Source organism: Typopeltis vanoorti, chromosome 16 (genome assembly GCF_054136105.1).
Source record: "Typopeltis vanoorti isolate ZY-2024b chromosome 16, IOZ_Tvanoo_1.0, whole genome shotgun sequence".
Lineage (NCBI taxonomy): Eukaryota > Metazoa > Arthropoda > Arachnida > Uropygi > Thelyphonidae > Typopeltis > Typopeltis vanoorti.
Window position 1 is genome coordinate 38060042 of NC_143564.1, and position 19639 is coordinate 38079680.

At 35.0% G+C, this 19639-nt stretch overlaps 1 protein-coding gene across 1 annotated transcript in view; it reads right to left on the reverse strand.

Moving 5' to 3' along the window:
• tweek (transmembrane protein KIAA1109 homolog tweek) overlaps positions 1–19639 on the reverse strand; it is a 1221702-nt gene that overhangs the window by 520053 nt on the left and 682010 nt on the right. The window contains 1 exon segment of the mRNA XM_090406645.1: positions 7596–7716. Within this exon segment, the coding sequence (XP_090262771.1) occupies positions 7596–7716 (121 nt within the window).

A 19639-nucleotide genomic window follows, 5' to 3' on the forward strand; every position in this document is an offset into this window, starting at 1 on the left:
TTAAAGTTACCTTCTCAGCACAACAGTATTCCATTAGATGTTGTTGATGTGGCACATTTTATCTTCACCCCTGAAACATATGACCTGCTTGTTCTTGATCTATATTGAGTTCCCCTTTTCAGCCCATCACCTTTCATATACTCAGGAGTAGAGTGTTGAGGTGTTTTTGACACTCATACTGTTTGTCATGTTTCTGCCATCTGTGCCCAGTGTGCAGCAAGAAAGAGCATGAGAATAATGATTAAGTGTGCCCATATTTCTGTCATTTAAAGCAGTGCAAAGGATTCAGGATATAGAGTTTAATAGGGCAATCACATACCCTGCTTTCAATGATGATGGAGTTACAGGATATAAATGTAATGATGACATTCCTGGTTGGTACTAGGATGCCATGCATATGTATAAGAATTCTTCTTATGGCTATCACTACATCTTTTAATTCAGAGAAAATTTCCTCATCAGGAAAATGGAGGTTCTACTTTGAAATTTTCTTAAAGGGAAAAGTTCAGAGTTCAGGAGATTATTGTGATTGGCATTCCTCAACTCAGATTGCATGCTCAGATTGTTTGCATAGGATGTTTCAACAGACAAGTTTCCTGAATGGAAGTTTCTTTTTTTTTGCAGATTTTGTGGTTCCTGCCAATTCTTCTAAAAAACTTTCAAGATAAAGAAGGATGACACTTTCTTGAATGGGTGTAAACCTGTTCAAGGTATATTGAGATAAGATGGAATATTTATTTGGGAGAGATTATGTGTTTTTTATTTTTTGTTTTTTCTGTTTCTTGGGAGCAGAATGTAAGTACCACTCTGGATGCTATAATACTGTCACAGCAGCAAGCTTTGATCCTGACCTTTGACCAGGGAGAAGGAGACTTATTGTAACACTCTTGACCCTTGCAGGCAGGCCTAATAGCTGACTGATCCTGATTGAGACATCCAAGACCACCCATCTTGATGAAGCAGGAGTGAGGATAGTGTGAGACTACCAGGATCATGCCCCTTGCTGGATGCATGGGTCACACAGCAAAGCAAACATGGCAGGGCATTGGATCCTGATAATGGTAACCTGGAAAACAGGATGATGAGAAAGACTCAGGAAAGGTAGAATATGGGAAGGAAAGAACAGACAAAAATGTAAAATGAAAACTGCCAGCATCACTGGGAAGTTCATTCCACACAAACTTCTACCCCATGCAAAAATAGTAAAGTAGAGTGGTGGTATTACACTAGTAGTGAAACTCATTTACTGCCTAGTGATGCTAATCAATATGACAAAGGTTTGGTATTTTATTTCAGAAGGGTGTCACACCTCAAATCCTGCCTATTTTATTTCACTTCTAGAAATAACACAGGCAGACTCACCAACTTCAAGGTGTGGCTGGAGGATCCAGTTGCTGTAGACCTATATTCCACTCAATTTTGAGGTGATACACATAATGTTTGCAAAATAATCAGAGTTTTAGACCTCTGAGGTTTAGCCCTAGACACTATTGATCATGCAATCCATTTAGGCCCAAATAGCTTTCTAAAGGATGTGAATAAGTAAATCAAATAAATAATAAAAAAAAAACAACACTTTAACAAGAATAGTTCCATAGTCAATAGTTCCCTGATGGTATCCTTTACTTTGGGCTAAAAACCTGTTTTCTAGATTTCACACTTATCCTTCTTTATCTTACAGCATAAACTCAAGCCTATATTATTCAGCCCTTCCAAAAAAAAAAAAAAAAAAAAAAAAAAAAGTCTGCTATTGAACCACCACCCAACTCTGCTCTTATATCAATTTACTTAAAGGTCATCAGCAGCCAAATTCTTCACCATATGGAGATCCTCCAACTAATTAGTGACCAGCAATATGGATTTCCTTACTCTTCATCCACAGCTAATCTCTCTAAGTTATCGCCAATCATCTCTAGATACTATGTAAAGGTTTGGAGAATCTCACTCTTGATATTTCCAGACATTTTGATTAGGTCTGCCACAAAGACCTGCCTCCTACCGTCTGCAACTGGGTTACCAGATTCAACTCAGTCAGTGCAGCAGATATCATGGTAGTCTCCAAATCCTCAAATTTTCACATCAGCGCTGGAATACCCCCAGGGCTCTGTACTTTAGCCTGTATGAAAATAATAATAATTATAAAAAAAATAGCGTTTGGAGATCTGGGTATTATCAAAAGTAAAGTAAGATTGTTCTTGCAAGAGATAAGAGAGAGTTGTGTTTTGGTTGTGTTGAAGTGCAAAAGGTTATCCCTGCCCATTACAGAAGAATAGCAAGGAAATTAGAACTTAAAGCATTAGATATGGATTGGGCACTACATTAAGTTCTAATTTCCTTGCTATTCTTCTGTAATGGGCAGGGATAACCTTTTGCACTTCAACACAACCAAAACACAACTCTCTCTTATCTCTTGCAAGAACAATCTTACTTTACTTTTGATAATACCCAGATCTCCAAACGTTATCAGAGTTTCTCATCTTGGGTTGATTTACACATCTAGCCTTTCTTGGTTTTTTGAATGTTTCACCTTCAAAAAACTAGGTATACTTTTTTTACTTGTATAAACCAAGCCTGGCTGGATGAGTGGTTAACGTATCCGCTCTCCAGCCAAAAGGCTGCGGGTTCGAATCCCACCGTGGGCATGGATGTTTGCGATTGTCCGTGGAAATACTAGTGGTGGTGGTCGGCGGTAGATGGCGTTGGCGTAGTTAATGGATTGAGTGATGGAGACAGAGTTGTACAGCAGGTGCCCTCCCTCGATGAGTCTTTGAACTCCTTGGAGGTGTCAAATAATAATAATAATAATAATAATAATAATAATAAATAAACATAATACAGATGCACCATCCCAAATGTGTGAAGTGAATAATTGTCATGCGTATGGACGGTTGCATTTGCCTGCTTCCCGACCACTGTCCCCAAAAAAAGCTTAATCCTATTCAGAAGAAGACAATCTGATTAATTGGTGATATTCCCCAGCTCTCTCTCAAAGATCACTCAAATTATCTGTTTCTGCCTTATGTCTCTTCTATAAGTATTTCTATGGACAATGTTCTGCTGAACTAGCTACCATTTTCTTTCAATATTGTAAGAACACAAGCAGCTGCTGGTTAACATCTATTTACTGTTCAGTTTTAAACTTACTGAACCAACTTCTCTTTCATTCTATCTACCTCTGTTCTTAAGAACAGCCTTATACCAAACCTTTATTTGTCCAAGAAACATATCAACAGATTTCTTCTTTCTTCTCATCCTTTAGACTGCATAGGATATTGAGGTACTATAGGTTTTGCAACTATTCGTGTTGGGTTTGCTATTAAAAAATTATAATTTATAAATAAAAAAATAAAAATTTTTTTTCAATTCTCTTGTTCTTTCTAAACCTAAGTGTGGTCAAGTAGTGGGGGAATCTACTCCCTCTATATGGGAATGGTTAATTTATAATGGCATTTCTTATACATGAAATGCCATTATAAACTTCCTTGAATTACAGACAGGATGTGACCCTGTTGGATTCTGAATGAAGAGAAATTTAAATTATTAATACTCTCCTCAGAATCCAACATAATCCACCATGGCAAAGGCTACATTTGTAAATATTAATTAATGTAAATCACTTGTTTATAATTTAATATTCATATAACTACCTTAATTTTATCTAATATTTAATTATTTAATCAAGAATATATGTATTAATAGTAGAAAAACTCTGTGTTAAAATATTATCAAGCTATTTAGCTTATTTCTATGTTAATATAGAATTTATATTTGATAATTTAACTGCGAATTAATTGAACTGTAAATATTCTCTATATATTCCTATCTGTAGAAATTTAACGTTATGTAATAACTCAATTTTATTATGTTTTGTTTTGTTGTCATGGAGACGCATGTAAGTAAGCGAGCACATTTTTGGAACACCACGTGGGAAGAAAGCTTATTGAAAAGAGTTTTAGTTAAAGAAATCACAAGAACAATTTAGGTGGGAAGAATGGATATAAAAAGCGATGAACGCTGAAATTATATGAGAATTTAAGAGAGAGAGAAAAGAGAGGATTGGGATTAGGTTCGAATCGGAGCATTCGGCATTAGGGAATCACAGTGCAATAATAGTGAGTCGGCAAATCACTCAAGCAGCTAATAAAGTCTACTAGTCGAGAGGCGGTTAGCTAATAAATTGTAGAATAACAATTATAGCTACAGAAGACAGCTGAGTGACTACTAAATAGACTAGCAATACTTGAGTTGATATTTAATTTCAGGGCTGACCTGTCAAGGATACACAGAATCTTGAAATAAAGCACGGAGTTACTAGAGAATAGTAGAGCTGTAAAGTTGAAGTTTACCGATAGCTGTGTTTAGAATTGTAGTGTCTAAGAATTAATTGAATGCCGGAAGAGTGAACAACTGTGCATATAAAACCTCAAGTTAATGAATTATTGTGTGTTGCCTTATTTCATGAGTGATCAGTAGTACTTTATGCAACAACGTTTATTTATGTGTATTGTGACCGATGATTAATTCAGTTATTGCTTAGAAGAATTATTTTAAAGAGTGCCGTTTATTGTTAAAAGTGTTTACAGTTATAAAAAGTGTTTATGTATTAGTTGATGAAGATAGAAGATTATCAGTAAGATTATTCCAACCATTAATATTCCTTTACAGAAAAGTGTGAGAGTTTCATCCTAGAATTTCCTTATACTAACAGTAACTATTGAGGAAGTTAGCTAAAGTGTAAATTTAAAAGTGTTTGTTTTTGTTAATCAAAAGTTGTATTTTGCCTGAATCTCTTTTACTGCACCATTAATAAAATATTCAAACCAAAGCGGGTGAATTAAGTAAGTTAAATATACTCGGCCAGTATATATTTTAAGGAGTAATAGCTGAGGGTTGATTTATCTTCAATTCTTGAACTAATCCAGATATAGAGTGGCACAGTCGACAAATATAAATTTTCTCTATATTTGTATTAGAAATCAACTAGCAACTATTTTTTAGGTTAAGAACATCGTAATAACTAAATGTCGGATCCAAAGTATAGACTGAGAAGAATTAGGATCCAACAAACCCAGGCTGAAGGCACTATACTGCAATTATTGAAAATTAAAATTAATAATGGTCCTCCAATTTTTAGGTATTAATGTTTTTGCATATTTTCCTCCTCCTCTTCAGATGTGCAGAATGAATCTTACAACAGATATTTTTCCATATATTAAAGAGACAAAAATTAAGACATGCTAAAGAGTACGGCTAGGGAAGGTGTTATTCCTATTTATAAGGCCTTGATATGTTCAACATATGGATTACTATGCTTAGGGTGAAGTCTCCTGGGTTTCTTGGGGATGAGTAAGTGGTGAAAAAGATTCAGAGGCAAGCGACCTAGATGGTTAGTAATCTGTGGAATGCTCCCTATGAGGATAGATTGTAAAAGTTGGTTGATAAAAAAAAAAGGAGGAGATGTGGATATGATAGAAACAATTAAGTTAATTAAAGGGTTTTATGGGATTGATGCAGAGGAAATGTTTTAGCACTTGGCGAGAAGGTGCAGAACATGAGTTCACCTCTGGAAGTTGAATAAAGGTATGAGGAATGGATTTTTCAATTGGAGATGTGAATGAATAGAATGGGTCGCCAGTATCAGTTGTGACTGCTTTGTTTGTTAATTGTTTCAAAGAGAGAATATGACTGATTGTGTGGATAGTTTGGGTCTCCTGCAATGAGTCTTCAAACTTCATGAAGGTGTCCGTACAATAGCGATAATAATATTAATATCAATCACCTACCAATTAAAGTATTATGGGTAAATTTAAATGTATTTGACACAAAAAAATGTTTCCTTGCTAGCAAAAAAATATGGAGAATTTTTTTTCCGGTTAAAGAAACTTTGGAAATGCACTCTGATAGCAAGTTTTATATTTCAAGTCAACCACAATGCATCATATCATTATTCTCATGTCATTCATCATTGGGTTGCACAGCCCTACTTCATGAACAGCCTCCAGTGGGTTGACATGGCAGTTAACATGTTAAAGATGGAAGAACTTTCTTCCACTGTTATTATATAAATTAATATGAAAGAAGATAAATAGGTCACAATAAAGATTTCAGATAAGTGGCATTAATTCAATCTAACAAAACTAAAAGAAAGGAATCTAACAAAACAATTAACAATCATTAGTTTTTCTTTATGCACTAATACAATACATGCAATAAATTTTGTATGTAAAAGAATAGTTTTGTTGCCTACTAAAAGTGCTATGCAAATAAACAGAAATGAGATCGAACTTGCTTCCTTTCATTATGTCTAAATATTACCTTCAATGCTATCAAAAAGTTGCCCTTTTCCTTCTTAAAAACCATTACTAAAAGAACCAAAAACAAGCTTTTTTTTAACAAGCGGCGGGGGGGAGAAGGGTACTTAGTAATTAGCTTAGCAAGCAAAGAGATAATTAATAAAATGCTAATAATAGGCTTACTAATTTCCTTTGTGAGTGTGAATCATAGACAAAAAATATCACAATTGGGAAATGTGAATCATGAGGAAAGATTGAGAATTTTTTGACTAGCAAACAGGAAAAAGATGGGTTAATGAGTCATATGATAAAGACCTAAAAAGTTTGATATTTTCATACAGAATATAAGTAGATGGAATGGAATTTTTCATTTTATGGAGGGTGGTGAGAGGCCATCTACAGAAGTTGAGAATGAATGCAGTCAAGAAATGGGTGACAGCTCCATTTTTTTTTAAACTAGATAAGTGGTATTGCTTGATTTTGGAGGTTATGAAGAATGCAGACAGTGTGAATATAAGTTCAAGAGAAGGTATGACATGATGTGAGTGATATGTGGCTTCCTTTGATGAGATCCTGACTACCTCAAGATGTCTCTTGTAATAATAATAATAATAATAGTTATTTAGACTTTTAATGTGCACTTTTAATGCATTTTTGAGGAAATTAACAATTAACCAATCTAATCTTTAGAGGTACCTGTGGAGTAACTATAAAAGAACAAAAATTACACCACAGTAAATCTTTAATAAAAAGTACAAATATTTCATACTGAAAATAACAGCACATCATCAGTGTGTAGAAATAACAAACAACTGGTTTACCAATTAAAAATGGTTGCCATGTGCTAGAAATTAATACTGTATTAAAAATAAATGATATTCATGTAAGATGAGAATCTCCCAAGTGTTTGTGGGGGGGGAGTTGAGAGAGAGAGATAGGGAGGGAAAACTATCATTCCTCTCTCAAAAGAGGAATATAAATTTTAATATAAATTCTAGAATGTGACAACCATTTGTCATTGGTAAACCAACTGTTGTATGTACCTTGTATTCCTGTTCTTTGATTTGTTTATAATAGTAATACACAATATTATTATAAACATAATTTGTTTATAATAATAGTACATATACTGATTATGTACCATTATTTTCAGTATGAAATGTCTGTACTTTTTATACAAGTTTATTACAGTGGCTATAATGTAATTTCTGTTGTTTTGACAATTAATAAACGTTAACTGGATATACTGAATAAGTACTCATAAAATAAAAAATGAAGACATTCAAATAATTGCAAATTCACCTGTGAAACGAGCTTTACTGACAAGAGAACCACAAGAACAAGCTGAAATTCGGGTATTCTCAAGAGTCACAACTACTGCGGCTTTCAACTCTGTGTCATATACTTTACTGCTTCCAATACTCTGTAATGAAAAATTTAAATCTGTATTCAGTATACCGAATAAAAAAATTAATATTTAGTTATAATCAACTGCTATAATTTGTTTTTACAGCGTAAATCGCACCAGATTAATCGTATGTTGCAAAGATAGCAACACATTTATGAAACATTTTTAAAATTTTCATGTGATTATGGGTGTGAGTATTGTAAATCTTTGCTAACACTGATTCAACAATTTCAGCTTGCAGATTCCAGCTGCCAGCTTGCTTTCATTATCAAGTTCAAATCTACCAAATGTAAAAGTAGTTTGATGCATGCTACACAATTTGCAATAGCAATGTATGATCAGCAGTTGGTCTTCGCATGTAAGTAATATTTTGAACTATATCTGAAAATATGTTGATCTGCTAATGGTCTATATAAGTACAATACAAATACAAATAATAAAACGAACACATTCATGGTGGGGGGGGTTCTTCCCAGAAACTTTGGATTTTCATTATGCAAATCACACAAACCAGCCATTAGAATACACTCAATTAACACACACATTGGCCTCACAGCCTGACTTGCTTTGGCTGTAAATCCAAATTCATAATCCAAACAAATCAAAGAATTTGGATTTACAGAAAACCAGCTTCCTTTTATATACAGCAATCCCTCAATTAATGCACCACCGATTAGTGCATCATTTTTTTTTCGATACCCAAATTTGATTAGTGCGCCTATATACATCTTAAAAATAAATGTTACAGATTTAAAAAATTTTTGATCTCAGCATGGTATAAAGCTGCAAAGTTGAATGAAATTACTGCTAGCAATATGTGAGCCATTTGGTAGCACATTCTTCCACATTGTGCAAATGATTTTAGAGGCTTTTCAAATTAATCAAATTAATTAAATTTCTCCGAGAAATTTAGTGATTCCGACCTACTAAATTTAGATGCACAGTGGGAGGATCCTGAAGAATATGAAGAAAATTTAATCACTGACAAGCCCAAAGAGGTTTCACAGAAACAATTTGAAAATAGTTTTCATACAATCGAAGTTTTTAAGCAGCAATTCTCAGAGACTCCCTGGTGAAGAGAGAACCAGTAAAATTTGCAGAAGCAATAGGGCCATACTGTCAGTTGAAAAAAAAAGAAACAGAATGCTCGCCAAACTATGTTAGCTCAATTCTTTGTTAAGAAGAAGAAGAATAAATTTATATTCTTCTGAATATGTTTTATTGTCTTTCAGCTTCATGGTTTTCCTTTAACTAGGCCCTGAGACATATCCTAATTCTTTTATAAAAAAAAATTAAGGGTCAAAAAAGAAATCTGAGGAAAGAATTTATACATTTTCCCATAGGTTATTATATTCGATTAGTGCGTTTTCGATTAATGCGCCTGTTTTAAAGAAAGCATTAGACGTATTAATCAAGGGATTGCTATATATATATATATATATAAGAAGGAATTTTGTTAAGATTTTTAAGTTAACTTAGCAAGAAAAAAAGAAAAAAAAAAGCTAATACTTTAATCCTGTTTAAGGATTACAGCAAGTCTGGCATAAAAAGATTGAATAAGAAATCTTCTGTTTCTTCTAATAGCTTTACAATTTTTTATGAGTTTTTGCTTGCAAAACAATTTTTAGCAATTCTTTTCTGTGCATATTCTTCCAATTCTTAACTTTTAAAGTTGTAAGATCTTTATGTACATCATCAATCAATCTTTTTCTTGGTCTACCTTTCTTCCTTTGTCCTAATGGTTTCCATTCAAATATTTTTTTAACTCCTCTATCTTTCACCATTCTTTCTATATGCCCTGACAACGCTATTCTTTGTGTTTTTATATATCTTACTATATCTCCACCATTAATTAGTTGTTCAAGTTCACAATTTGTTCTAATACTCCATATTCCATTTTCTTTTTCTATTGGTCCATATATTTTCCTTTCAAAGATTCTCAGTCTATCTATATCTATTTCGTGTTAATGGAACATTTCACATCCATACGTTGTTACAGGTCTTATAATTTTTTTATAAAGTTTTAATTTAGAATTATGATTACGAATCTTATTACTCATTAACTTTTTATAAATAATTATGATTATATTTATAAATATAATGACATTTATTTCCAGCCATGATTCTACTATTAATTTTGTTGGATATATTACTGTTCGTCGTTATTAATGAACCTAACTATTTAAAACTATATGCAACTTCAAAACTGTATTCACCTATATTATATCTTGTAATGTTTTTATTTATTGTCTTTCCACATTGCACATATTTAGTCTTCTGTTCATTAGCGTTTCTATTAAGTTCTTCAAATTTCTCTTCTAAATCTTTTCTTCTGCGACTTATTATTGCTATATAGTCTGCATATGCACATATTGGTATTAATTTATTATTAATAAATCCTCTCATATTTAACTTTCTTATTATTGCTTCAAGTACCAAATTAAATAAACTTGCTGAAAGTACATTTTCTTGTCTTACTCCACATTTTATTTCAAAGGGGTCTGTTAATTCCCCTTGTATTTTAAATACTGCTTTGGATCCTTCTAATGTAATTTTAATTAATGAAATGAATTTTCCTGGTATTTCTAGTATTTTCAAATTATGTATCATTTCTTGTCTATTTAATTTATCAAATGCTTGTTGGAAATCAATATATAAATTATGAAGTTCTATATCATATTCCAAACATTTTTCATATATATTTCATACATAAATATATTATCAATTGTGGATCTTTTATTTCTGAAATCACACTGGAATTCTCACATGGTTCTAATCTTTTATATATCTATTTGATAAAATTTCTTTTTATCAATATATAAGACAAGTAGAGATGAGAGTTTGGTCCACCTTTACCATGAGTTGCCTCAGTCCTGAAGATACTTCAGGCGCAAACTTTGTTTGCTTACACTTGGATAAAGGGTTAAATTAAATTAATTATAAAAGAAAGAATTCAAGAACCAGCTTATAAATAAATAGCGGAAATAATATTTTTTTTTATATATTGGTTGGATTATTCCAATTTTCCAATTATTTGCTTTTTTTTTTTCTTTCCATATATATAATATCAAACAATAAATTTTTTTCCATAAAATTTCACCAGAATTCTTTATAAGTTCTGTTATCCAATCTACTCCTGGTACTTTGAAACTTTTAATTAGTTTTATTATTTCCACTATTTCTTTATATAAGCTGGTTTTTGAATTCTTTCTTTTATAATAAATTTAGTTTAATCCTTTATCAAAGTGTAAGCAACCAAAGTTTGCACCTGAAGTATCTTCAGGACTGAGGCAACTCGTGGTAAAGGTGGACCAAGCTCTCATCACTACTTGTCTTAGTATCTCCCATAATGCAAAGCACATCTCCTTGCAGACATGTATAATGCTATGCTTTAAGGGAAGGGCCACTACCCACCCCGGTTTCTATGTTTATTGAGGTCTCGTCAGTGGGGGCCAGACCCAAAGGTGGTGATACTAAAGTCGAAGTAATGGAGAAGGTGAGACAACTTTTGGCAACTTGTTTAGGTAAATTTGACTTCTCCATTACTTCCACCTTAGTAGCACCACCTTTGGGTCTGGCTCCCACTGATGAGACCTCAATAAAGGTCGAAACCGGTCTGGGTAGTGGCCCTTCCCTTAATGCATAGAATTGTACATGTCCACAAGGAGATACTCCTTGGTCCACCTTTAGCACAAGTTGCCTCAGTCCAGAAGATACTTCCGGTGCAAACCTTTTTTTGATTACACTTGGATAAACAATTAAACTAACTTTATTATAGTCTAACCAAGTGGGGGAAAAAACTTCCAACATTCTTTCTTCTATATTTCTACAATTATTTTGATCTTCATATTCCTTATTTTCTTCTCCTGTCATAAATAAATAATTCCTTAAAATATTCCTTCCAATTTTCTTTAACTAATTCTTTTAATAGAAGTTAATGGTTTTCCTTTTTCATCCTATCATTTGTGCATCAAAATTGTGCATTTAGTGTTTTAATTCTTTATACAATTTTCTAGTTTCTCTTTTCTCATTATACTGCACTATATGTTTCACTTTCTTCTCCATCATTTCTTTCTTTTTCTTTTTACAAATTTTATTTGTCTGCTTTCTTTTCTCTTCATATTCTTCTCTATTATTTCTTGTGTTCCTTTCAATATTTATAGATTATATCGTAGTGTTATATTGTAGTGTGTAGTGTTCGTGCAAGCTCCTGATAAGATAAGTATTATTTTCAGTTATCGTTGATAATATTAGTCAATATTGCGTAGTTTTGTTTGCCTTGCGTATTTTAGTGCGTCTGTTTGTGTGTTTTTGGTGTGTATAACTTATTATTTGGTAAAACACGTTGCAATAATTATGGCACCTGTAAGAAGGAAAATGGCGGCCAGTAATGATGGTTCGCCATCGTTATCAAAGAACAGTAGTATAAAAGAAATGAGTCAGTGTACTAGCTGTGAAATGTACGCTTTACGGAGTGCAGTCGGAGTGTGGATAGATGATAATAAAGGATTGAATGTGTGTAGAAAATGTAGGGAGAATGCGGAATTGAAGTGTATTTCGGATCGTGAGTGTGATATTTTTGTCAACCTTCAGAATGAAGAAAATAGCGATATGACAAGAAACGGCAAGGTTGTACATGAGAATTATGAGAGTGTGAATGTAGAAAGTGTGAATGATAATATTAATGGTTTCTTAGAGAATAAAAAAGATGAGATAGATGCATTGAATGAGATCGCGTTGTTGAATGGTGCGATAGAAAGGGCAAAACAGCAGCTAGAGTGCATGAACAAAAGTCGACTGAATGAACCAACCAATAATAAAAGGTATGACAGGAAAAATAGGCGTATGAATGTGAACATGAACAAAATGAAGGATAGAGTGCTGTATGGAGACTCATTAGTATGAGGTGTGTTAGTAGAGGATTTGACAAAATCGTACCAACCTGGTGCGACCATAAAGGATGTAACTGAGTCTATTAGAGAGCAAAAGGAAAGGGTGAAAGAAATGATTGTTGTGGCAGGTACGAATGATTTGAAAGGAGATAAGATGGAAATGATAGAAGACCTGAATGAATTGTTTGAGGTAGCAAAAGAAAAGAGTGAGAGAGTTAGAATGATTAGTCTTTTGCCACGGTATGACAGTGAAATGATTAAAAGGAGGGCCACAATTGCGAATGACTTTATGCGTGGGTTATGTATGACGAGTGGTGTGGAATTCGTGGACGTGTGGAGTGAGTTTGATGGGCGAAAGGATATATATAAGATGGATGGCTTGCATTTGAATGGTTATAATGTAAGAAGACTTGAGAAAGTGTTGCTGAATGTAGTGGATGTGCAAATTCAGGGAAACTAGATTCGTTAAGGGGGGGGGGAGTAGATATACAGTCCTTAGGGAGGCAGTTGAATGTAAGAAGAATGAATATAATATGCCCGAGCAAATAAGGACAACAAATCAGAGTGGGATAGTTAATATAAGGCATCAAGATAGGGTTGGGCCTAATGGAGGTCTTAAATTCATGTACACTAATGCTAGGAGTATTAGGAACAAGAAGGAAGAGTTTTTGGCCATGGTTGGCACTTCCAGACCACAGGTTATTGGTATTAGTGAAACATGGCTGACTGTAGATGATATAGCTAGTGGGATTGAATGTGATGGGTATAGTGTGTTCAGGAATGATAGGGAGAATAAAATGGGGGGGGAGGAGTATTGTTGATGATAGCTGATGAGCTGCAGCCAAGGAGAATAGAAGTTGAATTGCAGGATAGAGAAAAGAGCACATTTGAGGCCATTTGGTGTGAGATTGTGGCTAGCAGAACTAAATGTACAATTGGGTGCTACTATAGACCAGGTGATGGAAAAGATGGTGGTGACAGTATGCACAAGCAAATAGAAGAAATGAGTGGAAGGAGGGTGATTATTATGGGAGATTTCAACTATGGTCGCATTGATTGAAGTGAGGAGAGGACAAACAGGAGGAAGGAATTGGATTTTATGCGGTTATTAAGGGATAACTATCTGCGACAGCATGTAATGGAAAATACTAGGGGTCAGAGAGTGCTTGACCTAGTAATTACATCTGAGGATTTGGCTGTAACAAATATGACCACATTGCCACCAATCGGTGAGAGTGATCATAAGGTCTTGACTTGGGAGGTGGCTAAAGGTGTAGAATTTTCAATTAAGACAGGGTACATGTGGAATTATTGGGCTGGAAAGTATGACAAGCTTAGGAGTTTGATTGGTTCAGTGCCATGGCATGTGCAACTGCAAGGACTAGAAGTCGATACTGCATGGGAGGTAGTTAAGAAGTGTTTGCATGAAGCAATGGCTGACTGTATACCTAGAGTCCGAATAATAAATCAACTAGGGGTTAAATGGATGAATAACACCATTAAGCTTGAGCTGCAAAAAAAGAAACAACTATGGAGGGCATTTAAGGAGAAAGGTGACCAGCAGGAACACGAACGGTATAAAGCGCAGGCCAGAAAGGTAACGAGTGTGGTAAGAAAAGCAAAAAAGGATTACGAAAGAACATTGGCCATGCAGGCTAAAGAGAATCCTAAACAGTTTTTTAGATATGTAGCAAGTAAAAGGAAAAATGTACATGGCAGAATGATTTTAAAAAATGCCGATGGTAGGGAGGTAACTGAATCAGTTGATATAGTTGAGTTACTGAGAGAGCACTTTGTAAGAATATATCATCCAGGTGGTGACATTGCAGAAACGAATGTACCAGTAGATTATATGGGAATTGTGGTGAATGAAGTGGAGGTGAGTAGTCTATTGCATAACCTTAATGTCAATACATCTGTGGGATGGGATGGTATACCAGCTCGTGTTGTACGAGAAGCAGCTAAAGAATTGTCAGTACCCTTGACCATTTTGTTTAATTTGAGTCTCGGGTCTGGGTTAGTCCTGAGGGAGTGGAAAGAGGGGAAAATAGTTCCACTGCATAAAGGTGGTTCCAAGACTGCTATTGTAAATTACCGACCGATTAGCATATCAGGAATCATTGTCAAGGTCTTAGAGAAAATAGTCAAGAAAAGAATACAGGATTGGATAGATGAAAATGGGATATTGTATGGGGGACAACATGGTTTCGTGAAGGGTAGATCATCATGCCTCAGTAACTTGCTCACGTTTTATAACACAGTGACGGCTGAACTGGATAGGGGTAATGGGTTTACAGTAATACTACTGGACCTTGCCAAGGCTTTTGATAGGATACCACATAGAACCGTAATCAGTAAACTGGAACAGATGGGGATAGATATAGGGTTGGTGAGATGGATAGGAGGGTGGTTGAAGGAGAGATACCAGAGAGTGGTTTATTCAGGAGTGGAGTCTAAAAGACGTCTTGTGACTAGTGGAGTGCCGCAGGGCTCTGTTCTTGGACCACTGCTTTTCAATTTGTTCAGCAATGATATTGGAAAGGATTTGAGAGGAAGTGTTCACTTGTTTGCTAATGATGCAAAGTTGGGTAGAGCAATTGTGAGTGCACAGGATGTCAAAATTTTACAGGATGATTTGGATAGTTTGGAGGACTGGGCTAGGAAAAATGGATGTCAGTTTAATGTGGCAAAGTGTAAGGTTATGCACTTTGGGGTGAAAAGAATAGTAGCAGCATATCGCATAGGTGGAACCGTACTCCAGGAGATTGATGAGGCTAGGGATTTGGGAGTGCTGGTGGATAGGGAGTTGAAGTTTAGGGGGCACATTGCAAAAGTAACTAAAACAGCTCACCAAATCACTTGGCTTATGAAAAATACTTTAACATGCAGAGAGAAGCAAGTTGTTGTTCCTCTGTATCGAGTGTTGATAAGACCCCATCTGGACTTCTGTGCCCAGTTATGGGCACCAGGGTTTCTTCGTGATGGGGAGGAAGTGGAGAGGGTCCAGAGACGAGTGACCAAGATGATAGCAGGTCTGTGGAATGAACCTTATGAGAATAGGTTGAGGATTTGTGGGTTGCAGAAATTGGACGATAGGCGAAGGAGGGGTGATATGATTGAGACATTCAAATTACTGTAGGGTTTTTATAAGATTGACCCAGAAGATATTTTTGAAAATATGACTGGTGGTGGGAGGAGTAGGGGCCATGCATGGAAGCTGGGCAAGAGCGTGGTTGACAAGGGTGTTAGAGCTAGGTTTTTTACTTGGAGAGTGGTGAATGAGTGGAATAAGCTTCCAGAGTCTGTTGTGGGTGCTACGACCGTGAATGAGTTCAAGGCAAGATATGATAGATACTGTGTGAATGTTGAATAGTTGTTCCAGACATGATGTTAGGGCCTCCCTCGATGAGTCTGTCGACTCCTTGGAGTTTCCCGGAGCAATAATAATAATAATAATAACAATAATAATAATAATAATAATATTTTTTTCTTGCCTTGTTTTTCAATTCAATAATTTCCTTATATTCTTCATCAAACCATTCATTTCTATTTTTCCAATATTTCCTATTTCTTCTTCAGCTGCATTTATAATTGTTTGTTGGATTAACTTTGATTAAGTTTTTTTTAAAAAAACTCAAAGGGCGCTTAAGAGTCATATGTGTATAACTAAGAAGAGACCTGCACATAGCCATTCAAGAAATGCAGAAAAAGGACCAGGCGTTCTGACCTAATGTCCAATCCACACCTTCTCATGGTGCACTGTTATTGATGGTACTGGATCAAGAATTGATGATTCTAGGGACTTGGAGGTATGGGGTAATGGTGTTCAGAGAGCATATTGCAAAATTGGCAAAATAATTCAAAGGATTACTTGGGCGTTGATAAAATGTACTAACAATAAAAATAGGCAATTATTATTTTAATAAAGTTATGATTCAGCTGCATTTTTTGACTACTGTGCACAGATTTAGTCACCGGGGTTACTTGTGGGATCAGCAGATGGTGAAGAGTATTCAATAGATGAGTGACCGTGCTGTTAATGGATGTGTATGGGTCACAAAATTTAGTTAATAGGTGGAAGAACTGATGACAAAAGAATGGGGTGCTTAAGAATCAAAGCTGTCTAACTGAGAGGAGACCTCCACATAAGCCTTTAAAGGAATGCGGAAAACCGACCAGGGCTTTTGACCTAATGTCCAGTCCTCACTTTCTCTTGGTTGCACCCTGTTAGTTATCTACATAGATACTGAACGAACAAGGATGGACTGCCAATGGGATTTAGCCGACCAAATTGTATTCTTATTGGCTTAAACTAATATAGAAAATGATGGTACAACAAGGTAGAATTTCATTCCAGCTGGGGCATCACCCAGTTAAATCCCCCCCATTGTTTTCGCCAAGGAACCAGGGCGAACAGTGAAAAGTCAGCTACTGGAACAAATCATAAAACACACCCCAACTCAATATCACCAGAGTACAACATCAGTACTATCAACATAAGAAGCCTGAATGGCAAAGAAATGGAACTAGCTGAGGAATTAGATAAGTACCAGATCGACATAATAGGGGTGACTGAAACAAAAAAGACAAAAACTGGTGAGATCTTTCTGAGAAATAAATACAAAATGTTATATTCAGGCAATGACAATCAAAGAAAAGGAGTAGCCATAGTACTCAATACTAAATATGAAGCTAAGCTTCTTGAATGGCAGGCAATTTCAAATAGAGTGATGTGGAGAAATATCAGCATGGGAACTGGACAATGAGACTTATTCATGCCTATGGTTCCACAGAAGGTTCTACTAAGGTAGAAGTGGAGGAATTTTTTGAGGCTTCAGAGAAAGTAACTGACACAATGGAAAATCAAAAGTTGGTCCTTGTTGGGGATCTAAATAGCATAGAAAGCAATGATTGTGAGACATACAAAAATGTTTTGGGAAAATTTGGAGAAGAACAATGCTAATAATAATGGCAAATACCTGGTGGATTTCTGCTCAGGATATGGACTGGTTATTAATAACACCATGTTCCAACATAAAAATGTGCACAAATTCACATGGAGAGAAGAGGCAAAGAATAAGAAACGTCTCATTGACTATGTTATTGTTGAAAGCGATGTTTTCTCTCTGGTGCAGGACACTAGAGTGTACAGAGGATTTCAAATTGGAAGTGATCACTATTTAGTCTTGAGTATGATAAAATTGAATTTCATATTGAAAAGAATAACATGTAAGAAAGTTTTAAAGTGAATAAAAGTTGAGCCGCTCTCAAATGTGAACTGTAGACTACACACAAAGATTAATGAAGAAAAAATGAAAGAGTTTCAGAACAAGAACCAAACCTTGGCGATTCAGTGGCAAGTTTTGAAGAAAACCCCTGATTGATTCAGCCAAAGAGGCATGTGGTGAGGTTGTCTGCATGGATAGAAAAATCAGAACTCCATGGTGGACACAGTAAGTTAAAGAGGCAGTGAAGGAAAAGAGGAAAGCATATGAAACGTTCTGGCAAATAAATCAGCTTGTGCTCTTAGAGAATACAGAGACAAATGTAAGAAAGCTAAGCACTGTGTAAAACTAGCTAAACAAAACTCATGGGAAGACTTTGGTAAGATCATAGAAAATAAATATCAAGAAGGTGGAAGATATTCTGGAGGTTGTTGCTCAGAAACAGAGGAAAGAGTGTTGTAAAAGAAATTAGAGATGATAAAGGCGACATGAAAACCGGAGAAAAAGATATCCTTGAAGTATGGAGTAATTACTTCGAAAAATTGCTAAAGCAAACAATCAGTGACAGCACAGTGGTAAAAACACTCCACTCCATGAATCAGGAATACATATCCATACTTGAAATAGGAAAAGTCATTAAAGGCTTGAAACATGGAAAGGCAGCAGGAGTAGATGATATTTGACCAGAAATGCGGACGTATGGAGGTATAAAAGAATTTAAGTAAGTACAGGAAGATGGTTTAATGTTAAATGTGGTGTCAGACAAGGATGTACATTATCTCCTCTGTTATTCATTATCTATATGGATCACATTATGAAGAAAGTGGTATTAAACATGATATCAAATTGGAGATGTTAATGTCAGTTCTTTGCTTTATGCAGACGATCTTATACTTCTAAATAAATCCGGTACAAGTCTGCAAGATTCCCTGACTGAATTGAATAACTGTCATAATAGATATAGTATGAAAGTCGGCAATAACAAGACAAAGACAATGAAAGTAGGCAGAAGCATTAAAAATATCAACTGCATTGTGAATGGAGAACCTATAGAACAAGTAAAACATTTCAGCTACTTAGGCACAATTTTTAGTGAAGATGGTAAATTAAATATAGAAATAGACAACAGAATCAACAAAGCTAGTATGGTAGGAAGTTAATTGAATAAATTTATGTGGAATAAGAGAGAAATTAGTCAAAACACTAAATTAGCTCTATACAAGACAGTGTTCAAACCAATTTTAACTTATGAATCTGACAGCTGGGTCAGTAGTAAAACACTTGACCAAAGCTAGAGACTGCAGATATCAGAGTCCTGAGAAAGATTAGGGGCATGAACAGACAGCATCAATGGCAATATCATATTAAAAATGAGGATATTAGGAAAGAACTTGACATTGTCACCATCCAGGTATGGATTAAATAGAATGGGTGAGGAAAGTTTAGGAAAACAAGTTCTCTGCCAAGTTGGCAGGAAAAAGACCCAGAGGAAGACCAAGATAATTGATTTCAAGGAAAAGAAGGAGTAGTCATAGTATTTAACACTAAATACGAGGCTAATCTTCTTGAATGACAGGCAGTGTCAAGTAGGGTGATGTGGGCAATGATCTTGATAAGTAACAGATTGATGTGGAGGAAAATTGTAGATATGAAGATAGTAATGATGTAAGTTTTTCATATAGTACTATCATATCCTGTACACCCCTTGAGGGTACATGGCAGGAATTAATGATGGTGATGAAGTTTTTTTTTTTTTTCCCTGTTAGTTCTTAAATCAGTTGATCAATGGCCCAGGAAAGTAGGATAATTGTAACAAACATG